The sequence below is a fragment of the Leptonychotes weddellii genome, chromosome 6 (assembly GCF_054177405.1).
Source record: "Leptonychotes weddellii isolate Sample4059 chromosome 6, ASM5417740v2, whole genome shotgun sequence".
NCBI classification, from domain to species: Eukaryota; Metazoa; Chordata; class Mammalia; order Carnivora; family Phocidae; genus Leptonychotes; species Leptonychotes weddellii.
The window spans coordinates 31,904,236-31,931,775 of NC_138374.1; the positions used below are offsets into that span (position 1 = coordinate 31,904,236).

Sequence of the window (27,540 nt, forward strand, 5' to 3'; positions counted from 1 at the left end):
ATAACAAAGCACAATTTGTACTTCATTGAGAATTGGAGTTTCTTGAATTTTAGAACTCAGTCCTACTCAACTTTTTATCTGTGTTCCTCACACATATGTTCTTCAAAGTGTAAGGCACTATTCAGAGATTTCAGCAGATCCTAGAGTTTTGTGGAAAGAAAGCTGGAAGAAAAATTTCCTGGATAAGTAGCATCCACATACTCTGTGTTTTGTCTGAGATACTGGGCTTTGTAATTGCCTTCATGAAGGGAGGGAATATTGGCATTTTTTTTTTTTTTTCCCCAAATGACAGTAAACTCTTCTCCAACAGAATTCTGGGTTAGTATTAATTGTAGTACTGAACCAAATTACTGGAATTAAAGTTTATTGAGGGAGTGTACCTTAAATGCTGATTGTGAATGTTTTCCAGGTGGTAAAGAGTTAGGGACAATTAAAAAACCCTACATTTTTAAGATCTGGAAACCTCTAGGAAGTTTAGCTACTGAACCAAGATTCATTTAAGGTATATGAACATACCTCTTCCTCCACAGACTGAAACTCTTTATCATCAGGAGACAGATCTATGAGAACTGTTCCACTTCCAGAGGTGTTCAGAGTTAAGTATGGGTTAAGACCTAGCAAATGAAATTTGAAGGTAAAAAAATATTTGCCAAAAAAACGCCCCAGTTAACATCAACCAAAAACAGCCACTTCATTTATCTGATGCTTACTACCGATTTTTAAAAACTTTTAATTTTAGACGAATTTAGATTTTCAGGAAGGCTGAGATCATACAGAGAATTCCTGTGTACCTTTCAGTCAACTTCCTAATGTTACCATTAAGGACATTAATGCTCCCCCAATGTTACCATTTTATATAGCCACAGTGCATCTGTCACAGTAAATTATAGACTTTATTTGGATTTCACCAGTTTTTCCCACTAATGTCCTTTTTCTGTTCTAGGATCCAAATCAGAACACCACACTGCATTTGGACTACTAATTTTGACTCAACAAGCTGTAAGGGTTTTCTGGGAATAGTTCAGAAAATCTTTTTATTCTTTATCTCTTATTCTTAAGGAGCTTGTCACACATTTTTTCTTCAGATTACTTCCCTTCACTAACTATACAGCCCTTTCAGTATTTAGTCTTTAATTTTTGTAAATATGAGGATGAATTATGACAGAAACTTGTATAGCCTCAGATAATTCTGAATCATCTCAGAATGATAACTCCATAATGTTTACTAACTACTTAATGCTTATTCTAACCCATAACAGTTTTTAATTCAGCAATGAATGTTGTGTTTTCTGAACGTCAATAGTCAAGATAACTATGTATTTTGAACCTTTACTCTCACAAAAGTTTCTTATGTGGAATCTCAAAAAGAATTTTCTAATTTCTTTGGTATATTTGTAACACACCTCTCCTTCAGTCCTTACAACAAGATCTCTAAAGCTCTGCTGTTTTCTCAGGCAGGGATCAAATCCATTACTACTAGATCAGCGCATGGCAGTTTGCCCTGGAGAGTTAGAGCACTATTCTAGTTCTGAGTACTGGTCTGAATAACAAGACTACCAGCAACATGCTAAACTCTGATAAAGACTTATAGCTGAATTACAATAGCTACAAGAAGTGTGGGGACTTATAAAGGGGAATATTTCAGAGAATAAAGACTTAACAGAATAAAGACTACAACACATGCTTGACTAAAGCATCTGTGTACCATCCCAAGATCTTTTATCAGTGCTCAAAGATAAGGACAAGTAATCTATTGACTTGATGCACTGAATTATAGCTAGGGCTAAGCCAGCAAAATGACAGACTGTCAGAAGACTACCACTGGTTCCACTTTGCAAAATTGCGTATAACAAATGTATAGAATCCTGGCTTCAAACGAAGACAAGAAAGGTGGTAACTTTATGCAGGCAAGTGACCCTGATGTGCTAGAGCAGACACAGTCATTCTGTGTCATGACAGTTCTCCTTCATGTAGGAACAAACGTTCCTTTGCAACTGCAGCTGGATGTAACAGAATGACTACAGACCAGAGACGGCATGGAGTTACATACCTCTGCCACTTGGGGGCAGTATATCTTGTTTCTGCCATTGTTTCCTGAGCCTTTCAATGCAGTCTTAGTAACTGTATCCCAGACACTGTATGTTTAATGAACAAACACTGCCTAATTTCTTTTTAAACCTGCCTCTTTATCCTAAATGATCCGTTATTCCAGTACTCCACTGTAATTTCTATCCTAACCAGATCTACCTATCATTCTAGTAGAGTCATGATGGCCGTCCACAACTGAGGGTTCTGGTTTCTCTTCATTTTTGATGTTTTTTATATTGTATACTAACATTCCAGGGAGCCATGGGTGTTCCCTCCTTTTTCTTATACAATTTTGTCATTATAAGACATATTCCAGACTACCTCATATTTTAAACATTTTTGCCTTAGACCCTACCAGGCAAGTGAAGTATATCTACCTTTAATTGATCCTATTCCAGAATTCCAGTTCAAAGTATTCCTTAGCTTCAATCACCTAATTTTTAGAGGTATTTTTTCTTTTTCAAGAGATGGACCCTATCCTATCATACATCCTTCCCTGAAAATGTCTTCATTTTTGCTAGTCTAGGTTTTTTTTGAACTCCAGGTGTATAGCCAGGACCTCAATGACAGGAAGTGTCTGACCCCAAGCATGGTAAATCACGCCCTCAGTTTAACAATGTGGTCTTGATACTTAGAACAATTCACCTTTTCATACCCAGGACTTGGTACATAGGAAATGTTAACATCTGTTGAACAAATGCAATTTGCATTTTTTTAAAGTACCAACATTCAGAAGAAATAAAGAGATTATTCAATGCTGTTCTGCCAGATTTCCTCAGAACACTGTTTCCCAGTACTTCCACTACAAGTGTTTAGAATTTAGCCATTTACAACAAAAGAGAGATTTACAACATTTTATAGGCAGCCTGAATGCCTAGGTGTTGCCTATTATATTACCATAAGATAGGAGATATTCAAGTTTCTGATCTTTTAGAATCATAAAATTTTAGAGCTAGAGTAACTTAAGAGCGAAAAAAATTCCCAAACTTCTGAATGGCCCAGAAATTTTACTTAGGTTCACAAAATTACCAGCAGAAGCTCAGGAAACTTAACAGTAGCAGCGTTACAACTTGATTCCAGGTTTCCTGAATCCTAGTGTTCTTCCTATTAAATGGACTTGCTCTCACAGATTTATATATTATCATTTAGTAAGTTGAGGGTTGTCTTTATGCCAACTGTTAAACTGATGATAGCATTAATTTAAAATGAAATACCTTGTTGTCCAGAGATAAGTCTCTCAACTCCTTTAATTAGTTTGTGTCTATGTCCGTAAGCATTGATTCCAATCTCCTTCAGCTCCTTGTGCCCCATCTCAACTAATACATCCAAAGTGATCTGACAAAAGAGGATGAAACTGTTTAGAAGGCTTACATTTGCTAGACATTCATATACGGATGTTTTTATAATGTATCAGATTTATATATTTACTTTGGATTTTTGTGAACAGCTTAGAAATGAAAGCAAACCAGTTATTAAACTGAAGCTGAAAAGTTGCAGCTAATTAAATTACAGGTATGAACTACCAAAAATATAATTATTTTCATTCAGCATAAGAACCTGAGCTGACTTAAACTGCAAAATAAAAATGCACTTATCTACCATCACTCTACAACCAATCTATTTATACAATGCCTTCACTGCTTCCTCCAGACTCCGGACTACGCTAACTAGTACTTCTGCCTCAGGGTTCAAACTATTCCTTTTCCCTCAAATATATTATTCTCACTTTATGAAACTGAAGACATTCAGAAATCTTGAAGCTTTCCCTGAATAGTCCAGCACGCAGTAACCTTTTTTTCTTGGAATTTCTAAAATCCATGCCTCAAAGTTATTTCTTCATATATTGTTAGAGCTCCGTAAGTAGATCAAAAGTTTCTTAGGGGTACAAGTCTACGTTAACCATATTCTCTGAACCAAAAAAAATCAGTAAATATATTCTGACAGTGTACTTTAAACTGGGACTGTTCCAGAAAAGCCCAGATATATACCTAGTGTACCTATGTGCCTTCCCAGAGCGGCCAGCGAAGTGTCAGAGCAGGTAGTGACTGACACAACTGAACTGAACAAACAAGAGCTCAAAGATAACCTACTTTAAGGGCTAAATAAGCTAAGCTTTCCACTGGAGAAAGCTATTTTACTATTACTACTTGTTCCATGCATTTTTAAATTTCTTCTTTGATTTCCTGTTGACCCATTCATTGTTTAATAGCAAAGCTGTATAACCTCCATGTATTTATGGTCTTTCCAAACTTTTTCCTGTGGTTGACTTCAAGTTTCACAGCATTGTGGTCAGAAAATATGCATGTTATGATCTCCATCTTTTTGTATTTGTTCAGGCCTGATTTGTGACTTAATAATGTGATCTATTCTGGAGAATGTCTCATGTGCACTTGAAAGAAATATGTACTTTCATTTGTTTCCATGTATTTTTTTTTAATTTCATGAGAGTCCACCTTTATGTGCTAATAAACTAAATAGAAATTCCAAGATAGCCAAATTAGAAGAGTGACTGATTTTCAGTCTTAAAAAACCATTCTCCTCTCCCCGCAAACAGGCTGAATGGTCCAGGGCATTTCAAGTATGTCCTAATTTTTCCTTGAGGTCCCATACAAAACCAAACCAAGCAAAATAATTCATCTACTCACCTGTTCTCTCTCAAATATATCCATCAGGTGCTCAAGTCCAAGATTCCTTACAAATTGAGTTATGCTAAAATCTACTGCTGGAACTGGAAAATAAAAAATCCAGAACGAACAGAGTAACGTATATCAACATTATAACATCAAAGTTTTGTGGTATTACTATACACATGAAGAATGTAAAGATGAAGCAAACTACTAATTGGCATTTGGGATGTAATACTGAATATCTGAACATAGCATCAAAAATTGCAAAAAGAAAAAGCTACAAAATTTCAACATCATTAGAAGAAACAGCCTATGGGGCACTCTCAGGTTAAAAAAAAAATCTTTTCATTAAAAAAATTTTTACTTTTAACTGTATCTTTAAAATAAGTGTCCATACTGAAACTAATAAGTCAATTTTATTACTGCTTAAAAAAAAAATTCCTTATCTTTGAGAATGTAAGCTACTTCACAAAAGAGTTTATACAAATAAGTTCCACAATGCTGCATAAGGTGAGATAAATTTTGACAGGTAAAAAGTAAAGAGAACAGTTTTATAGACTGTAAGTATGTGTGTCTTTTTCCTTCTCTTAAAACGATCTTCACAATTGGGTATTTTGACATGGAATAAAGGTATTTCATAACTGTAATAATGCACTGGAAGAGGTAAATAAAGGCAGACCTACTCAACCACAAGACTTCTAAACCTTTCAAAAAGCATATTTACATCTAAGTAGTAGGTGAGCGGCATAAGACTCATGAAGTCTCAACGCAGAAGGAGAAAGTTTCATTAGGAATTCTACTAACATGAAGAAAACAATAAAAGACTAAAACTTGAAGGCTATGCTAATTAATCTGATACTAACAGTTGTATTTAAGGTTAAAAAATGACTTGTTAGCATTCTAAATGACAAATATGTGGCTACAAGACAGAAAGTTATTTTTGCAGAATGTCTCACCCTCCTTTTTCTCCAAACTAGAGGAACCCTCTGTTCCACTTGAACTAACTACCGAAGACAGTTCAGAAAAACTCCCAGATAAGTTGTCAAGACTGCTGGCTGCAGAAAGACTTGATGGGCTGGATGGACCTGAAGACAGAGCATCTCCGGTAGCTCCTGGGCTTCTCACGCCATTGAGCACTTGAGGTTTATAACACGAAGGCAGAGCAGAAGGGGGCATGGCTGCCGTGAGGAGAGCGCTAACGTCATCTGCCTAGTGTGTGTGTAAGAGAGAGATTAAATCTGTGATAAGCAAGTTTTAAAATTCTCCTACACCCAAGAGAATGCATTTAAAAATATGACAAAGACTCAGCAGATTTGCACTAGAATTGCATATTATATAAAAACAATTATTTTAAAAAGTAGAACAAGTGATATCATCAAACTGTTATTAAATATAAAACAATTCAGAACATGTTTTAAGACACAGAAAATAAAAAACACCTGTTAAATGTGGCAAAGCATAAAAAAAAATCTAACTTTGATACTATGATTTTCTGAAAAACACTGAAATGAGTTATAGTAGTATCAATTTTATTTTATTTATTTTAAAGATTTTATTTATTTGAGAGAGAGAGTGAGATAGCACAAGTTGGGGGAGGGGCAGAGGGAGAAGCCGACTTCCTGCTGAGCAGGGAGCCTGATGCGGGGCTCGATCCCAGGACCCAAGGATCACGACCTGAGCCAAAGGCAGACATTTAACGACTGAGCCACCCAGGCGCCCCTAAATATTTTATTTTTAAGTAATCTCTATACCCCACGTGGAGCCCAAACTCACAAGCCCAAGATCAAGAGTAGCATGCTCTTCTGAGCCAGCCAGGTGCCCCTTAACCAGACATATTTAACCCCCATTTATAGATGATGTGACAGACGCTTCGAGATTAGGCAAGGTGAAAGACTGTACAACTCCAAGTGGTAGAGCTGGAATTCTACGGCAGGTCTGTTGGACTCTAAAGCCCATACCTGTCCTCTAGAGCACTTTGTTTCACATCACTTATGTCTGGTCGACTAACAAATGGGTGGAATGAATTAGAAAAGTGCACTTCCCAGGTAGTTTGGAACAAGAAAGACATTTCCCTGAAGAAATATTGCAGATACGGTTGGGTTGTCAGCCTGCTGAGAAAAATCTATTTAACCCCCAATGCAGCTGAACTCAATCAGCTTCTCAGTGTAACTTTTAACAGTGGACTCTCTCTCAGTAGAAAGCAATCTGCAGAAAAGACTTCCCTTCCATCCCATCGCAACAAGAATTTCTCCCTTTCCCTCCACCACGCTGGTCAATTTCCCCAGTGGTCGAGGCCAGAGAGGCACCAGTGTCCCAGCAGCCAAAGCAGAGGTAAAGGCTACAATGGAGATGCCTACACGAGTTCCCTTGGAGAAGAAGGAAAAAAACCCAAAAACTTCATAGAAAACTGGAGGAACAAGCTTGTTTCATGAACACTACTGGTGAGGTAAGCAACAGGAACTCTGGGAAGAGGCGGTGGGGAGGGAAGGGAATCCCTACTAGAAGCAGGCTCTGTGGCTGTACCTTGAGGGCAATGTCCCTGGCTAGGCAAGTTCATCAAGACCCGTATGTCCTGTATGACTCTGCACAGTATGCACTGTTAACAGCCTTCACTGAGGGCCTGCGCCTGTTTTGTTTCCCAACTATAATGTAAGCAGCTATATACCATGTACTTCTTTTTCCTATTTCCAAAAGCATTCAGGATACAATAACTGACTGATAATCCTATTATTTACATATTATATTTTAATACCAAAGAAGTCCTATGTTTAAACTGGGCTAAAAAATAGATTTTGCCACATTCACCACAAAGACATTTTATATACACCAAGTGAACTTTAAAAAGTCAGAAAAGCACTGAGATTTTTCAAAGAGTCCATCACTTACTGAAACTAAATCTAAAGGTGTTTGTCCTTCCTGATTTTTAAGAGTAGGGTCCGCTCCATGGGCCAACAATAAAGCACAAAGCTGTGTTCGTCCCTTTTGGGCTGCTTCATGCAAAGGTGTGAAAGCCCATTTGTCCGTGGCATTGACACATGCATTATACTTTATTAGTAAAGCTGCAACATCTACATGCTGTAAAAGAAAATACTCCTGTTACACTCTGAAATATTATCACATTTTAGTTCCTAAAAAGAAACTAGCTATATACCTATTTTTCCATATTTTCAAACCTACTCTGGAAATGAAAAATTGTGTTTCTCCCCAACATCATAATTTATGGGTAGTTGATTAAAAATTACAGATGTTTTAATAACTTGAGAAATTAGAAAATATTTAAGAATTCTACACAGGATGGGAACTAAATAAATGAATACAACTTAAACAATTTCTCATTTATTCAAGTGTTATAACTGCTGAACATCAATTTATAAACCAGCAACCTTTCTCACTTATTCCAACTATACTATTGAAGATGGTCAATACTGATTATAACATTTAGGGCTATTATAAACTCAGGAACAATGCATCTGAATCTCTACAGATTCCTAGGAGTCCTAGTGGGTTTCCTGGCACCAACAAATAAACAAAACCATCAACATCCCACTGAAAATAAGAGGTGCTAAGAAAGGTAATACAATGAATGACAGATGTCCTGCATGTCACACAGCTCACTTACAACAGATTCAGAATTGAGACTTGGACATTATTTAATCTCTTTAGTCCTCATATTTACTCCTCTATAAAATGAGAAAGTCAAACTAAATGCCCTTTGAACTGCAATACTGATTTTCACTTAGAAAATTTCAGAGATTTTTAAAGGTAATATGAAAGAACTTACCCCATAAGATGCCGCATTATGTAAAGGAATAAGTCCTCCTTTGTCCTGGGCATTCACATCAGCTCCATGTTGCAACAAATACTCTGCAACTTCTAAATTATTATAACCAGCTAATTTAGAAAAGAAGTAAAATTACTTTCACTTGTTAATATAAAAATTAATTACATCTATGTATCTGTATATATCTGTATAAAAAGCACAAACATTCTTTAAAAAATAGATTTTATAGAAATCTGATATTCCCCATTGGAGTCTATTAAAAATTTATCTTATGGAAAAAACTGCCCACTGGTCTCAAGTTGGAAGCTTTCAGTGATGACACTCATTCATTTCAGAGACTCTCAAAAGTTATATGATGGATTTGCTTATATCTTTCCTTTTAAAATCTTCTACCAAAGTCTTTGCCTTTATGGTTGTTATATGCAACTTCCTAAATTCAGGTACATGGTCTCAAGGGCTACAAGTAAGAGGCATTCAAGCATATAAAAGCCAAGTTAGGAACACAAGAGGCCAGCAGAGTAGGAGATAGCACACCAGCATGGGGCTCAGGACCCTATTTTCCCAGAAGGACATAGAGACATTTTGTAGAGAGAGATCTTTGGGATATACATCTCTGCAAGTCTGGCAGCAAAATCTAGTGTTGCTAAAGCCATGAAATAAAACTTAGCATTTTATAAATATACCATAACCTCTTAGCTGTCATCCTGGGAATTGTCAGCTAGCTTAGTATCACAGATCGAGAGCAAATCTGGAACTTAACTTCACCAAAATAAAACCAGCTATCACCTGAAACTTTAGAACAGTTCAAAATATTTTTCACATTTACTTTCTTGTAGTTTTTATTCTTTTGCTGAAGGATTTAAAGCCAAAAAATTTAATAAGATCAAGGAGGGAAAAACAAAACCACAGAACTACCATAAGCTAAGTATTACAATGAATCCAAAGTCTTTCCAAGTCTCAAGGTATAATACTGCACAAGTGGGCAGAAATGTTTTGTATATACAACCTATTTACCACTCACAGAGACAGCATGGATTTATTTTTATTTTTTTCAAAAGATTTTTATTTATTTGAAAGAGAGAGAAAGAGAGCGAGGAGAGAGAGCGAGCAGAGGGGAAGAGCAGAGGAGAGGGAGAAGCAGGCTCCACAGGCTCAGCAGGCTGAGCAGGGAGTCTGACATGGTGCTCAATCCCAGGACCCTGGGATCATGACCTGGGCTGAAGACAGATGCTTAACCAACAGAGCCACCCAGGTGCCCAACAACATGGGTTTAAATAGTAATTATTAAATGTTCTAGATAAGCTACCATAAAGATATAGAAAAGCTAATCTAAATAAATATACACAGCATAATTCAGATATACACAGGTCACATCCTGTCTTGCATGGACGAGAAACTTCTGATTGCAAGTGGAAGTATAAAAGCCTTTTCTCACCATGTTAGCATTTGTGCTTATCACTTCCAAAATTCTCTAAAAGACATATAGATAGAATAATTCTTTTCCTTGGACAGTGGGGTCCTAACTTACAGAGGGTGAAAATTTAAAGGTAAAAATCACATATAACCAAAATTATCTTTTAAATACTAGGAACACACTCAGTTATTCACACTATGAGACTAAAATAAACAGAGGAAAAAAAAAGAGAAGGGTAGACTTCCATCTCCCATATTACACAAAGTGGCAGAATCATCTGCATTACTTTTTTCTCTATTTACTTTTTTCTTTTTAAACTATATGTATTTAGATAAACTTGTCTGAGTCAAATTATGCCTACAATGTAACACCACTTAAGTATTAGCTGTAAGCTCAGTGATTTTAATGGCCCATTCCTTAGCATTTTCAATGCAGCTAAAGCTCAACCGAAATATTGTGCACCTGCACTAGAAACAAAGGTGGACTGTGTCAATTTCATGAGTGAAACTTACAAAAATGTTATGCACTCAACTGTCTCCCAAATTCTTGTATTGGCTCTAACCATCAGTACCTTAGCATGTGACTGTATTAGAAGGTAAGGTCTTTAAAGAGGTAATAAAAGTTAAAATGAGGCTGTTAGGGAAGGCCCTAATCCCATCTGACTGGTGTCCTTATAAAAGATCAGGACATGTAGTGAGAGACACCAGGCAAGTGCACACAACAGACAAAAGGCCAACTGACGACACAGTGAGAAGGTGGCCATCTGCAGGCGGAGGAGAGAGGCATCAGGAGAAACCAATGCTGCCAATGCCTTATCTCCACAACTGTGAGAAAAGAAACTTCTGTTAAGTCACCCAATCTGTGGTACCTTGTTATGGCAGGCCTCATGAATTAATGTTAGGTTTATGTAACTTCTGAAAGCCTTAAGATTTTTTTTCTGCTTGTGCTTAACAGCTGTCCTCAAAAGAATGGAAAGCTTTAGCTTCCCATGAGAAAGGCTGTTCAAGCAGGCTGATTTTTCAAGTTTTTATAGCCAAAACTCACCCACCAAAGAGGACTTAAAACTATGGTGACTGGAATAGAGATTCCAAAGCACTATACTGACCGGCAGAGTCTCCTTCCATTGCTCTTACTGCAGGTAACCACACCAGTACTAAAGTGAACGCGAAACACACTTGGCCTGCACAAACTCACTCAGGTTTATGGTGGCATTAGGAGATATTTGAGCTGCATCTTTTCAGTTTACTTTCAGGAAATATTTTACTCTGGTAAAATGAACCTTACATGTCACCAGCTTAAATCTGTGAAACTTCATTCACTTACCCGCTAAATGTAATGGGGTTGAATGTCGGCCTTGGGTATCACGGCAATTTACATTATCAGGAGAAGACAACTTCTTTACTCTGGCTAAACAACCCTTCTTGGCAGCATCTAACAAAGCTGCATCTCCCCGAAGTAGATCTTGGATATCTGTATCTCCATCTTTAACAAGATCCAAAGGGGTATTTCCATCCCTGTTTTTCTTTGTAGGGTCTGCACCATGCTGGGCATGTGAAAAACAGATAAGGAGGAACTGACTTAAGTTTGCCCTTAGTCTATCTATGAGAAAATAGTCAGTGGAACTATAGCAAAAAAAACTATTTTATACTGACAGACTCTACCTTAAAGGTTAACGTTTCTTATATTTAATTTAGTACACAGAAAATTATAATAAAAAGAATACAGAGACAGTTAAATATTATTGGGCTTTTATAATTCAACTTATTATTATTGTTTCTTCAAGTAGGCTCCATTCCCAGTGTGGGGCTTGAACTCAGTCATGACCGTGAGATCAAGAGTCGCATGCTCTACTGACTGAGCTAGCCAGGAGCCCCTATAACGTAATTTAGTAAAAATTTTAAATTACATTCAAAATAAGGCAGAATTTCATTAATAACTTATTTTCATGTATGTTATTTTTAGTTTCCACAAACCCTGAAATAAAGTATATATATTTTTAATTTAATGTATTTATTAAGTAAGCGCTACACACAAAACGCGGCTTGAACTCACAACCCCAAGATCAAGAGTTACATGAGCTACTTACCAAGCCAGCCAAGTGCCCTAACTTTTGCTTTTACTGTAAAATATCTACATGGGTACCTGTATTAAACCAGTACTATCAATTTTATTAGTGCCAAATAAATCTGGCTTATAAATTACATAATCCATCAAATATTTTGAGGTTAAAGTACTATATAGGAAAAATTAGGATAACAATCAGAGAACTGTTACTTGATGATAGCTGACTTTATACAATAATAAACCTGTGTGTGGTAAACATCCTCGTAGGTTAAAATACAGTGTTCATGACATTTATTCTGAAATCTAGGTAGAGAATTAAATAGCTTTGCTTCATACCCCTTTACCAGTTTAAGTTTATATTGAAAGTTATTAGAAATATAAACATCTATGTAATAAACCAGGTCCACAGTAAGTACTTAAATATACCTGGAGCAGGAGTTTGCAAATTTCGTATTTTCCTTTTGCTGCAGCTTCATGTAAAGGTGTAAATTTCCATAAATCAGCTACATTAACTACTGCTCCATGCTTAACAAGAAGTTCTGCAACTTCATAATGTCCATATGAACATGCATTGTGCAAAGGTACAAGGCCTCTGAAATGAAAGACTACATAAGCGATGCAACACAAAGATATGTTTAATTTAGATAACTGCATATAGTTGATAAATTTCTTGAACTGCATAAGGGATCACACTGCTTATATTTTATAGAACCTAAATTTATTGAAAGCAGAAATGGAATTATTTTTGGAGGGTGTGGGAAGGAAATTTTAAAAATATATATTTTTTTCTTTTTGGTGGGAGCAATAGTAAAGTGTTAGTACAAAGCTCCGGAAGAGGGAGGGGATGTGAGAGGGTTGCCCTAAAAATATTTTAAATTGTAGAGAACGTAAAACACCTATAGACTCGATCTAGAATTGAGGTGTGTATGTGTATTTTAAAGATTTTATTTATTTATTTATTTATTTAGAGAGCGCACACATGGGGGGCAGGGAGGGAGAGAGAAAATCTCAAGCAGACTCCAAGTGGGGCTTGATTCCCTGACCCCAAGATCATGACCTGAGCTGAAACCAAGAGTCAGATCCTTAACCGACTAAGCCACCCAGGCATCCCAAGAATTGTATATTTAAAAAAAAAATAATAATTTTAAGACAAATTGGAAGAATTCAAGTATCCTCAATGCAAACTAAAAAATTTACTATATTAAAAATCAATCACATTAATCTCCTTAGTCATTATAAGATTATAAGGCATTATGCAAATAAGTCTTTACATATATATATGCTAATCATCATAAAATCTTAACTGAAATTAAGAAGCTACATTTAAGCCAGTATTAGGTAACAGACTTCCCTGAAAACAAAAGAGCTACCAATTATCATAAAATTATTAAAAAAATGTTTTTCCAGATTTTCCTAAAAAGGTCAGATAAAGGAAAAGAGGCCATGGCAATTGTTGGTACTTGCCCTTTATCTTTAGCATGCACGTCAGCTCCGTGTTGCAGCAGATACTCCACCACAGACACCCTATTATAGCCAGCTGCAAAATGGAGTGGCGTTGATTGACGCCCTTCAATGTCTCTGCAGTTGACACTCTGAACAGTACACAGTTTCTGCAGGATGAAACACAGTATACACATAACACTACATATTTTGATTTAATTTCTTATCTCATTAAATCAGTATTCTCAGAAACTACTTATTTCACCTTGTCATTTATTGGGAATCCCTGTGGTCCTCTTATCTACGCCTGTATCATCTTTTGCTAAAGCTGGTGGGTAAATTTTATCATTACCACTACTACAAATAGTAACATAAATGTAATCTAAAGTACCAATTATCAGCAATCCTAACTTCCATTTTGTGACAAATATAAGTAGAGGTACGCTGGATCCTGGGGTTTGTTAAGAATGCAGAATCTCTGCCCTCATCTACTGAGTCAGAATCTGCATTTTAACAAGATCCCTAGATGATCTGTAAGCACATTAAAGTTTAAAAAGTTCTGCTCTACACCAGCAGTTCTTAAATTTTCATGTGCACTGGGTCCTGCCTCCAGATTTTCTAATTTAGTGTGTCTGGGGTGGGGCCTAAGAACTTGCATTTCTTTTTCTTCTTTTTTTTTTGAGAATTTAACAAGTTCCTAGGTGATGCTTATAGTCAAGGAACTACACTTACGATCCTTGGGAAAATTAAGAAAATACTCAAGTACTTTTTTGTGTTCTTTGGTTTCGATGAGGAAGCCTGGCTGAGAAAAGCTTTAAGAATAACACTTTTATTCATGCTTGTATGAAAAGTACAAATGTTTGGGGAAGAAAAGCAACATAAATAATAAATCGTGGTGCTCAAAAAAAGTTTAAAGACTATCAGTATTAGTAAAAAGTCTTACTTTTTACTATTCTACCCTATCCCTTAGGGATAACCTAAGCCTAATAACTCAATGGAGGTAGCTATCTGTGGGTTTCACCTCAAGGGGTTTAATTACCAGACTGATAAAGCTTTTTTATGCTTCCCAAAGAAGAGGCTAAGATATAGATTCAGGGTCCCATTTGAAACAGTATTTCATGGCTTTGAAGTTGGGCTCTAGGAATGAGTATTTTTAATACATGTGCCAAGTGCTGCTACGTTGGGTAGTTTTTACCAGCCACTTTACTCCCTACTTCTCAGTTTAGTTTTGTGTACTCTGAAACAAGTTTTCTTTTCTTTTTTTTTCTTTAAAAAGATTTTATTTATTTATCTGACAGAGAGAGAGACAGCGAGAGAGGGAACACAAGCAGGGGGAGTGGGAGAGGGAGAAGCAGGCTTCCCGCCGAGCAGGGAGCCCAATGTGGGACTCAATTCCAGGACCCTGGGATCATGATGTGAGCTGAAGGCAGACGCTTAACGACTGAGCCACCCAGGCGCCCCTGCCTTTAATTTTTAAATCAATTTTCCAGGAAAAAAAAAAATCAGCTCACTACTTTTAACTCAAGTGACTTGTTTTTCCACAAGTCAGCAGTATTTAGTAATAGAAACCAAATCCTCCTAATATCTTATTAACCCCCCACTTAAGGGAATGAGAATGTAAATATAAAACATGTCAAACAGTAAGATTCCATTATAATGGTGTTTTTTCTTTGAAAAATGAAATTATTTAAAAAAAAAAATCTTAAGTTACTTGGAGATGATTGTACTATCTACACAGATAAAGCAGTAGGAAAAGATACCATGGACTTTTAAATCAACTTCCCGAAATCTCTTTACTTAAAAGGACAGTGAGTAAGTTTCCTCAGAGCTCAAGTTCAGATGGGCCCAACATATTTCATTCTCAGAAAATATAAAATTGACTTTGTGTGGTGGATCTGTTCAGGATTGAGGACAACAAATAGAAATATAGTGAAATTGCTTCATGTAGCTACTTCTGTCACAAATCAATAAATTTAGATTTTCATAAAACTTATTATATGTCATTGTTCCCTCAAATGGGACCAGCACTGTTTCTGAAAAAGTCTAGGGGCAATTGGGGGAGGGATGGGCGAATATAACAAAGCTTTTATCTCCCTGTTAGCTTTGGGAATTAAAATAACATTAGAATAAATTGGAAAAAACCCCCAAACTCCATCGCATTACTGAAGAATTATTTCATTCATAAAACATGTTGAGTTAATTTTAATCCATATTAGTTGAATGGAAACGTAGTCTTGCTCTTTCAGAATGTTAGGCTTCTGAGTTATTTACTGGGATATACAACTTCTGTAGGTAACAAATATGTTTTATTAAGACATTATATATGACTCTATGATAAAAAGTAAAGGAAAATCTGAGGAAGGGTTATTCTACAGAGGACAACACAGGAGATGGGCCATATAAGAGCTGAAGCTGGCTCTATGACCTGAAGATTATTAGGAGGCAGTGGCAACACAGTGGTAGAGAGGGCAAAGAAATGAAACCAGAAGAAATACATCGACACAGTGACACACTGTTTAGTTCTTTGTCCCTTTCCTGTTGTGTCGTATGTGAACAATGGACAATAATTTGGTATCTTTTTCTTTTAAAGGGACAAATGAATAGGCTCTTTAAATGAAATTTATTTCCATAAACATGCACTTTATTTAAATTTGTGATTGTGAGGTATTTACTGAGATGCATGTGAAACTAAAAAGTTTCTTTCATTGAACAATGATTCTTACTTTCAGAGAACTAGGTTATCATTATTTATCTTTTAAAACAAGGCACATATAACTAGGCTCTTCATTACAACAGTACAGATTCATTAAATATGGAAAATAAAAACCCAAAGTTAGCAAAAACATAAGATCATATCTTACTTTTACAGTTTCTACATCACCAGCCTTTGCAGCTTCCAGCAATTGTCTGTCTGCCTCTGAATTACCTAACGGGATACCCTCTGAAAAGAGAAGGAAAGAGTGATTAACTCCCATGGAAAAGGCAGGACCAAGCTTTAAGAGAGGCAGCTTATCTCAAAGTAAAGTTCTTTTATAGTTTGGCAGATTATATAATAAATCTCCATGGTAGCAGAGGAACACCAGGAAGACTTTGTTAAGAATTTTTGTGAGACAAGGGGCGCCTGTGTGGCTCAGTCGTTAAGCGATTGCCTTCGGCTCAGGTCATGATCCCAGGGTCCTGGGATCGAGCCCCACATTGGGCTCCCTGCTCCGCGGGAAGCCTGCTTCTCCCTCTCCCACTCCCCCTGCTTGTGTTCCCTCTCTCGCTGTGTCTCTGTCAAATAAATAAAATCTTAAAAAAAAAAAATTTTTTTTGTGAGACAAAAAAAGTTTTTTGGGGGAAACATTTCATGTATATACATATAAATAAGCAAAACGTGTGTAAATATGAATAATAAATGTGACTTAAACAATGTAATGGAATATAAAACAGATGAAAGATGGCATGTTCTATAACCAAGGCCACTGGATGGTGGAAAAACTTTAAGTTAGGAGACCAATGGCCAGAGACCTAACCATGGTTCTGCCCTTAAGTAGCTATCTAAACTGGGGCAAGGAGCCTCAGATTTTTTCAGTTCTAAAAAAAGAAGAGATGGACTAGAAGGTAACTAAAGTCATTTTCAGATCTGAAATTCTGTTTTATAGCTGATTTAAAATCTCACAGGAAAGGAAGAAAACATGTACCTTTGTATCTTATAACAAAATAAACTCCAATGGATTAGAGACCTTAAGATAAAAAAATTAAACCTTAAAAATATTAAAAGAAAATATAAGTGAGTATTTTTATACTTGGGAGTAGAAAAGCATCTTACACTAAAGGCAGAACCAATGATGATTTGGAAAAATATGTCAGGCAATAACATAACATTAAACAAAGTTATAAGGCAAATAAAAAATGGAAAAAATATTGCAACATATATCTTAAAAATGCAAATTAAAATGAGAGATCCTGGGTTTTTCTTTTTTATCCATTAGTGGGCAAAGAGGAAATGGGGGAACTACACTGACAATATTTCTATACTTTGTATTAAAAAAAAGCATCTATTACTTCTTAAGTTCATACACACACGTCCACCAAACGAAAAGGTTAAGAATCATAATACCCAGTGCTGACAAACAAGTCCTGTCATATGCTGTTAGTAGGAATATAATATGGTACTTAACAACTGTTCTAGAAGATGATTTAACAACTACATGTTATCCTTTGACCTGGAAACTCTACCTTGACAATTTACTAGAAACTAGCTGGAGGGGCACCTGGGTAGTTCAGTTGGTTAAGCGTCTGCCTTCAGCTCAGGTCATGATCCCAGGGTCCTGGGATCAAGTCCTGCATCAGGCTCCCTGCTCAGTGGGGTGCCTGCTTTTCCCTCTTCCTCTGCTGCTCCCCTTGCTTGTGCTCTGTTAAATAAATAAAATCTTAAAAAAAAAAAAGAAACTAGCTGGAAAGGTAAGAAATCACACTTAGCACAAAACTAGTAAGACTGTAAATGTCCATCACGAGGCAAGTGAATAGGACTGGTGTTATAACCCCCAAACTGACACTGAAACAAATGTGTGTTATATGAGGAACTAAAGGGAATTCTGAAAGAGTCTCATAGTTAGTTCAATTTTGGCAGTTTCCAGGTTGTTTTGTCAACCTGCCTTCATCTATTCAGTGTTTTTCTCAAAAGGTGGTTTCCAGATCACAGGCATAAAGATCATCGAAAATGTTAAAGATACAAGAGGCTTGATCTGTTGTATTTCTTCTCATCTGAGCTTTCAGACATCAAAGTCACTTTAAAATTTATTGGACCAGATTTCTAGGGTGAAATGTATAACCTATGTAAAATGTATAGATATATTTGATCTAAATATTTAAAAATATAATGAATATACAAGGATTCAATAGTTAAATATGTTTTAGTAAGTCAAATAGTTGGTTACCTTGTACAAAAATTCTATATGCCTTATATATAAAAGACCTAAAAAAACAGTGAAGAGGCAGGGCCAGTCTTTAGAGTATTATTTATCATTATGGATGCTCAACTGAGAGACACCTACTTTTTTATTTTTTTTTTATTCTTATGTTAATCCCCATACATTACATCATTAGTTTTAGATGTAGTGTTCCATGATTCATTGTTTGTGCATAACACCCAGTGCTCCATGCAGAATGTGCCCTCCTCAATACCCACCACCAGGCTAAGCCATCCTCCCACCCCCCTCCCCTCTAGAACCCTCAGTTTGTTTTTCAGAGTCCATCGTCTCTCATGGTTCGTCTACCCCTCCGATTTCCCCCGCTTCATTCTTCCCCTCCTGCTACCTTCTTCTTCTTCTTTTTTTTCTTAACATATATTGCATTATTTGTTTCAGAGGTACAGATCTGAGAGTCAACAGTCTTGCACAATTCACGGCGCTTACCAGAGCACATACCCTCCCCAGGAGACACCTACTTTTTTTATGTTTTCCTGTCTTTAAAAAAAATAGCAACTATTACTTAAATCTTAAATACTTTCTAGATAAAAACTTAAGAGCCAGCTATTAGAGAATTTGAGCAGATAATGCTTCTGGAACAAAATCATAGTAAGACTTAATGACATTTGGAACACTTGAGTATGATGAATTAACAAATATTCTACATTTTCTTTTTATTACCAACTTCTACATAGTATGTGAAAAACTTTATTTTTACTTTTAAGTTTTATTTATTTAAGTAATCTCTACACCCAAAGTGGGGCTCAAACTCACGACCCTGAAATCAAGAGTTGCATGCTCTTCTGAATGAGCCAGCCAGGCGCCCCATGTGAAAAAATTTAAAGGTTAATTTTAAAAAGTTGATTTCATGAGGGCGCCTGGGTGGCTCAGTCGTTAAGCGTCTGCCTTCGGCTCAGGTCATGATCCTAGGGTCCTGGGATCGAGCCCCGCATCGGGCTCCCTGCCCCGCGGGAAGCCTGCTTCTCCCTCTCCCACTTCCCCTGCTTGTGTTCCCTCTCTCACTGTGTCTCTCTGTCAAATAAATAAAATCTTTAAAAAAAAAAAAAAAGTTCATTTCATGAAAGCATTTAATACCTTGAAGAAGTTGCTGCACGTTTTCATTTCCCATCTGTAAGGCAGTAAAGCCCTGAAGGGATATGATGTTCGGATCACACCCATAGCTCAGGAGTAGGCGGCAGGTTTGCAGATGACCACAGTGTGCAGCTCTATGCAGAGAAGTCTGACCAAGATTATCCAGAGCATTAACCTTAACAATGCAGAAAGTGCTAAAATTAGGTATAACTCAAAATTTAAAATCATCCAATCATGTGTTTAACGCTTGTTACTAATTTAAAAATCCCAATTATTCTCTCATGAAGCCTATTACCCAGGGCCAAAACAAATGTTTTTGCTCAAATTTAGAGCATAAATTCACCAGTTCATGAAGGCTGATATCAGAAAAGACTTTTTTGGGTTAAAAACAGGAAATGTTGAATAACAGTTGTGTTTGCCATTAAAAAGTATTAGTATATTTACTGCACTTAGAGGTAGACATTGCCTAACGAAGTTTAATCCATATGTTTTTATGGACCTCTGAGGTCCAGAAATGTGGAGACTAACTCCAAGATAGACAACAGTAACAAAGCCAGAGACTAACTTAGCATTAAAATATTTATTCCTATTGGCTTTTCTACCTTTTTTACAAATATAATCTGTATAGATAAATACATTATGGTCTATTTTAAGCAATAAAAGGAACAAAGGATCGGTACATGGATGAATCTCCAAAATATACAGAGGAGAAAGCCTTGGAGAAGAGTATGAATTGTACAATTCCATAGACATGAAGGCCTAGAACAGGCAAATCTAATCTACCTAGGAAATAAATGAAACGGTTGTTGCATCTAGGGGTGGAGATTGCCTTGGATGGGGCCCTGCCTCAGCCATGAAATAACGTTCTGTACCTTGATGAGTTTTGGTAACACAGGTGTATACGTTAGTCAAAATTCAGCAAATGTTCATGGAAGATTTGTGCATTTCACTGCATGTAAGTTTTGCACCCCCCAAAAACCTGTAAATAAATACTGACCTCTAGATGATGAATACATGGAAATATTTAGGGAGAAGTGCATAGCAATTTGCAAATTACTTTGAAATGTTTAATATGTATATATACATATATGGATAAAGGGAGAAAGTGATGGATATGTAATAAGACAATATAGTAAAACATTAACTCCCCCATCTCATCTGTACTTGCACCCTTCCCCACCAGGTAACTAATTTTTTAAAACACAAGTGAGAAATTAAGTTCCTCAGTAATCAACCCTGTGGCCACTAGTGTGATCTGACACATAGTCCAATTCATATCCATGGAATTGGAGAATATTTGAACAGGAATATAGTAAGACTTTCTCAATGAAACCAAAAAAACTGGATTATAAATTGCTAGTCTCCATGCTTATGGAACTTGAAAATTGATTTAAAATGCTCAGGACAATTAATCTGCTCAGGACAATTAATCTACTTATTCACATACCAAAACTCACTGAAATGTGAAATACATCCACTTGAAAACTTTAGTTGGGTACCACTTTGTGTTAAGATCAGGGTGACGAACTTGTTCTGGTTTGCCTGGGACTTCCCTGGTTTTAGTACTGACAGTCCTGTGTTTCTGGAAATCCCTCAGTTCCTGGATGGTTGGTCCCACTAGTCATGACTGTTTCATTGAGTTTCACAACTCACATTTAGTATGTATCCAGATATTCTAGTAATGTACCACATGTATGAAAAAAGCAATCAATGAGAAGTTATAGAACAGACAGACGAGATATGCCAAGCAGTCAAGCAGAATAAACTTTATTTTATTCAATAATTTACAATAGGAAAGATTGAGATTATACATTATCAAGAACTCCCCCAAATCAAAGAGAAATTAGGACACTGAAAGGAAACACAAACAAGAAGTTGTAGAAAGAATTCTAAGTGGTTCCTTGAGTGGGAACCCAAGAAAGGACAGATCAGAAAACTATTTTGCAAAGCACATTTAGGGAAGAGCCTTGAGGTCACCCAAGGGCTAAGCGTCTCTACTCCTTTCTTTTCCCTTCATTCAGAGCAGCACCACTCTTTGTTACATAATGAATTTCTACTAAAGATTTTGTTTGGAAAAGGCAAGGATCCGTGGCTAAAAACTGTGAAAACTGTTGAATTAGGTGACTGTCATCTCTTCCAATCTGGGATGCCAAGTGTATCTTTTACTCAGTAGTGTTTTTTAAAGTTCCTGGGTAAGAAATGATGATTTATAGCCTGATGAAAACATAATTATTCCAAGAATAAAATGCTTTGTATACAAATGCCAATTAAAGAACACTGACTTCACAAAAAGGGGAACTGTTTTCAGTCAAATTATTTAAATAATTTATTTCTTTCTGTTCCAAGTCCTTTGGTTTAGTCACAGAAATAACAGAGTAAGAAAGACTGTGGCTAGTGTAAACAACAAGAGTTATCATGGTAGCCAAGGAACAGAAGAGACGAGTGAGAGAAGACTGGAGATGATTGGTCATAATCAGTGTGTCTCTAGCTGAGGATGTTCTGAAGAGTATTCTATTAGAAAAAGACCTTAAAAAGGGGCGCCTGGGTGGCTCAGTCGTTAAGCGTCTGCCTTCGGCTCAGGTCATGATCCCAGGGTCCTGGGATCGAGCCCCGCACCGGGCTCCCTGCCCCGCAGGGAGTCTGCTTCTCCCTCTCCCACTCCCCCTGCTTGTGTTCCCTCTCTCGCTGTGTCTCTCTCTGTCAAATAAATAAATAAAATCTTTAAGAAAAAAAAAAAAAAAGACCTTAAGGATAACTAGACCAGTGGGGTGTGAGTAAAAGGAATGGAGAAGGAAGGATATATAGGAAGCATGTATTTTTGAGTAAATCCTTAGGCTTTCTAGGAAAAAATCAGATAAAGGAAAGTATCTGCTAGACTACTTTTAGGTACAGATTAAGAGGAAAAAAGTAATACTTATGAGAGAGTAAACAGTTTAGGAAGCCAGGAGTTTCATCTGCTCAACAGAAAATAACTCAGTGGTTTACCAAAGATTACCAAAAAGGAAGTCTACCTTTGCTTCATGCTTCACCACTACTTCGACAACGTCATTATGAGCTTTCTCAGATGCCACGTGGAGAGGAGTCAAGAATCTTAAAAAGAAAAAGTCAGCCGAGAATCAATGTATTTTCAAAAAAAAAAAAAAAAGTGTCAGTAATTTTTAATTACTAAAAGTAGACTTACTCTTTCGTTTTTTCATTGATGTTTGCTCCTTTTCTTAGCAACAGTTCACATATTTGCTTTCTTTTGGGGTACGGAGATGCGGCAGCACAATGCTAGACAATTTAAATTGCAGCATTAATCAAGGACTATACAGAACTAATTTTTACTTAAGAACATTTGTGTTTCCAATCAAGAACAACTAAGAAGTTATTTAACTTCTTTGTTTTATTTTTGACCTGACTTTGCTACTCAAAGGCTTTCTATTGGATAGAATGTACAACAATTACCAAATTCTGGCCAGGGCTGCAAATCCTATTTATCAGATGTGTTACTAAATATTCTGATCAAGTTTTACAGTTGCCCTATATCTTTGAAAAAGCCACTACTGATGTGATGGAAATTTAAATTAATGTCACCAACACTCCTTTTAAAGCTATTCCCACATAGCACGGTGTCTATGTTATTTTTAAAAGTTTAATTAATGAAACACTCCAAAGGTTGGAGTTTCTTTACATCAAGTAATAAAAGACACTCATCAGCTCTGGATGCTGCCTGGTAACAGCACAGATCAAACAGGTGACAAGATTAGTATTTACATCTTTCTCAATTAGTTGCTCAAACAGAATAAGGAGCTTGGACTACCTGTTTGTCAAAATCAATGGGAGCAGATGATACACTAAACTGGAGTCTGTAGCATCTATATTTATGATATATCAAAGAGGAAAGGAGACGGGTGGTAGGGATTTGCTAGTTATAAACCTAGAATGTATCTCATGGTCATGTCCCAAATCTTTGCATCCCCAATTCTGAAATGATATTCATTTACAACAGGCGTTCAATAAATGTCTGGATGCATGAATGACTAGATCAATGTAAAAATATGAAGTTAAATTGAAGCTTGAGAATTCATGGAATAAAAGTTCTGGATAACTGCTAAGTTGTTCTATACATCTGAATATACACTACATATGAAATTTATTCTCTTATTTTAACCTGTTGTTAATTATAAAGCTTATCTGATCTTCATGACTTTGCTTCAGATTCATTCTTTGTTCTGGTTGCTGTTACCAAAATCATTCCTTTGCCCTCAATAAAACCATTTCTAACTGGTAAACATAGTTACTTTGGTATGTTATGAGTAAACATCCCAGCACATCTATCAGGACAGCACACAGAATGGAAATGGTTTATTTCCAAGTATTCTTGATCATGTCCATTTCAAAACAGCACATCTACTCCTCTGTCCCATCCTGAGCCAGTGCCTATAATCTCTGGAAACCTGGAAGACACTGCCCCTGCACCACAACTGTCCATCAATACTTAACTCCTAGTATGTTTTAAGGTTAATAACAAAAATAAGTTGCTCAATAGCAGAATATTTAGGGGGAGATAATAGGTAGCATTAGCTTTTCAGACCAGAAAATTTTCCTATCAGTTTTTCTAAATTTCTCTGCACCATCTTGATAATGTTATGATTTTAAATTTGCACTAGCATTTCTTATTAATCTGCAGCTTTGTTATTTTTTTTTTTTTAAAGATTTATTTATTTATTTATTTATTTGACAGAGAGAGACACAGCGAGAGAGGGAACACAAGCAGGGGGAGTGGGAGAGGGAGAAGCAGGCTTCCCGAAGAGCAGGGAGCCCGATGTGGGACTCGATCCCAGGACCCTGGGATCATGACCTGAGCCGAAGGCAGTCGCTTAACCAACTGAGCCACCCAGGCGCCCCTGCAGCTTTGTTATTTTTTTACTTGGATTTTTTTTACAACTTAAGTTAGCAAAAAGGCTTAATATGTTTTATAGATAGGTTTCTACATAACCTTCACATAGTGTACATCATGGTATAAGGAAGAAAATTAATCAATAACCAAGAAAATTAATTACCTACAAAATATTAGGTAAGAATATGAGTTAAATTTGCCCTGCAACACATCGGTCTATTTAGGGTCCTCTTCCTTCACCCAAACCACATTCTGCAATTCATACAGCAGGACTGATTTTCTTCCTTCTAAATTGTTATTTGGGGCGTGTGGGTGGCTCAATCGGTTAAGTGTTGCCTTTGGCTCAGGTCACAATCTCGAGGTCCTGGGATTGAGCCCTGGATCGAGCCCTGCATTGGGCCCCCTGCTCAGTGGGGAGCCTGCCTCTTCCTCCCCTCTGCCCCTCCCCATGCTCACGTGCCCTCTCTCTCTCATAAATAAATAAAAATCTTCCAAAAAAATTGGTATTTCTAAGGTAGTCTCTGATTACACCATTGCCTTCCTATCTTCCACCGACTTTATCTCTACTAGCTCTCATTCTCTTCTGACTGCTTTTCCATAGGTTGTCCGATTTTCATCTACTCTGTTACAGCTCCACAGAAGTGTTATTACCTCTACCAGGGAAGTAGCCTCTATTCACACAGACACTTTACTTACATGGTATAGAGGGGATATATACTGACTTCATATCTAATTTTGAAAAAAATTATAATACTGGAAGGAAAACCAAGTGGTTTTTCTATGGATGACAATTATTTTCTTTTTCATTACTTTCAGTGGGTTTAAAATTCTCAATCACAAGCACTTATAATTTTTATAATAAGAAAAGGAAACGATATGTACTATTACAATAATAAAAAAGCTACATACATACGCCAGTATATGAATAAAGTTTTTTTCTGGAAGAATACTCAAATGAATAAGAGTATTGCCTTTTGGGGTGAGGCTGTCTATTTTTCTGTACTGTTTGACATTTTTTCTTTATGTTCAGGCATTAATTTTTAAAAAACACAGATTTTTAAAAACAATTCTTTTACTAGAAGTAGGACGTTATGTTACTCTGTATCATCAAAAGAAGTAGGATGTTATGATCAGTTCAACATTTTTTGGTTATTGCATCTTAAAAACTTTAATCTGAAACATTACCAATGCTGTTTCATGTGTTTGAGGATGCTTAAAATTCACCATTTCCAGAGAGAGATGTTTTTTAATTCGTGTTACATCAGCTTCCCGGGCAGCCTGCAGCAGTGAGTGGCCTTTAAACTCATCTAGATGAAGAGAAAAACATGTAAATCTGCATGAGAATTATCAAATTGATGGGACTTACTTAGTAAAAGATACTTAGTATTTTTCTTGAAATTATTTTCAAAATTATCTACCAAAATAGTCAGACAGGAGCTGTAAAGATATTCTCCAAATATAACCCCCCAAAACAGAGACAGTACTATACCAGTTTCCCTCAGTTATGACATAATTCATCCCTAAATGTATACACGGATAAAATAGCCCATGGCCAACTCAGGGTCTATTTTGGTCTGTAGGAATCTGGAGTACTGCAATATATTACCAGACCTGAGAGTTCTAAGAATTTTCCAAAGCAGAGAACTTTTTTCAGTAAAGAAATAAAACAAAGAGTGATCATGGTTCGTACACTAACATCATGGCGGTAGCAGATGATTTTTTTGCTCAAACATCAGAGAACTGGTGACCAGAAAATTGAGTATTTCCAAGAGCCACCTACTGATGAACAAATCAAAGAGTATTTTCTCAAGATTCCTCTTTTATTCATCAGGTTTATGAAACCACCCATTATCCTTTACTGTTCCAGAATAATACAAATTTAATACAAGTTTCCTATTTATGTATAGCAATACTATATCTGAACTAGGTGGCTGTTTCTCACTATGTTTACTTCAGTTACAGACAGAAAACCACACAACTGCCAGATACCAAAGAATATTAGATGGTTAGGATCTGGGGACCATGTTTACAAGACAGTAATCCTACAAATGACATGGCAGATTAATAAGAAACTCACACCAAAGATAGGAACAAAACCCAAATTCATTCTTTTCAAAAGCATTACCATCTCATTTAACTTGACTTGAAAAAACAAATACAAATATATTTTCTTTTCATAGCATCTTAAGAGTAGAATGAGTAGAAATCTCCAGATGACTAAATACGCTAGTATGAACAATAGATACCCATGGTAAGGAAAATTTTCCATTATTTAAAAATTTCTAAAAACAAATGAGAAAGAACAAATTTTTAGTTTGTTGGCATCTTAATATCCTAGTTGAACATTCATCATATTATACTCACATGATAATCTTTCTTTTAACTGCGGTGTGGGAGCCAAGTCTATAGCACTTTTATTATGACAATTCAGCAGTGTTGGATCTGCACCATAACTTAGGAGAAGAGAACATACTTCAACCCTGTTCTTTGAAGCTGCCTCATGAAGAGGAGTGAATTGCCACAAGTCCATTGCATTTACACAGGCACCATGCTGAGGGATTGGGGGGGAGGGTAAAGCATATATTTAGTGTTCAATTTTTTAAGAGAATTTATAATTATTAGTACTGTGTAATTTAACATCATGCAAGCTTAAACAGGTTATACCCTCAAAATTCATTTTTTAAACCTATTATTTCAGAAATACATTTTTTCCCCACGGAAAACCAAGTAGCCGGTTGCTAGGCGTATGCACAAGGACCCTTACTTAACTCTTTTATTGTTAAAAACAGTTAAGAATGAAGCTTTAAATTTCACCACTGGGTATTTACCCCAAAGATACAAATGTAGGGATCCAAAGGGGTACGTGCATCCCGATGTTTATAGCAGCAATGTCCACAATAGCCAAACTATGGAAAGAGCCAAGATGTCCATCGACAGATGAATGGATAAAGAAGATGTGGGTGTATATATACACATACACACACACACACACGGAATATTATGCAGCCATCAAAAGGAATGAAATCTTGCCATTTGCAACGACATGCATGGAACTGGAGGGTGTTATGCTGAGCGAAATAAGTCAATCAGAGAAAGACATGTATCATATGATCTCACTGATACGAGGAATTCTTAATCTCGGGAAACAAACTAAGGGTTGCTGGAGTGGTGGGGGGTGGGAGGGATGGGGTGGCTGGGTG

General features: G+C 36.5%; 1 protein-coding gene across 5 annotated transcripts in view; it reads right to left on the minus strand.

The window, feature by feature from the left end:
* Window positions 1–27,540, minus strand: part of TNKS2 (tankyrase 2) — a 66,957-nt gene that overhangs the window by 12,475 nt on the left and 26,942 nt on the right. For 4 of the 5 annotated variants that reach the window (XM_081823840.1, XM_081823842.1, XM_081823845.1 and 1 more), the window contains exons 8-22: window positions 26,705–26,891; window positions 25,526–25,647; window positions 22,640–22,731; window positions 22,470–22,548; window positions 19,462–19,633; window positions 16,276–16,355; window positions 13,439–13,584; window positions 12,401–12,566; window positions 11,234–11,453; window positions 8,497–8,606; window positions 7,602–7,790; window positions 5,672–5,924; window positions 4,734–4,816; window positions 3,303–3,423; window positions 517–614 (exon numbers count right to left, since the gene is read on the minus strand). In XM_081823840.1, coding sequence (XP_081679966.1) covers window positions 517–614; window positions 3,303–3,423; window positions 4,734–4,816; window positions 5,672–5,924; window positions 7,602–7,790; window positions 8,497–8,606; window positions 11,234–11,453; window positions 12,401–12,566; window positions 13,439–13,584; window positions 16,276–16,355; window positions 19,462–19,633; window positions 22,470–22,548; window positions 22,640–22,731; window positions 25,526–25,647; window positions 26,705–26,891 — 2,118 coding nt within the window. The remainder of the gene's footprint in view (window positions 1–516; window positions 615–3,302; window positions 3,424–4,733; window positions 4,817–5,671; window positions 5,925–7,601; window positions 7,791–8,496; window positions 8,607–11,233; window positions 11,454–12,400; window positions 12,567–13,438; window positions 13,585–16,275; window positions 16,356–19,461; window positions 19,634–22,469; window positions 22,549–22,639; window positions 22,732–25,525; window positions 25,648–26,704; window positions 26,892–27,540) is intronic. The other variant, XM_081823843.1, reaches the window with a different exon arrangement.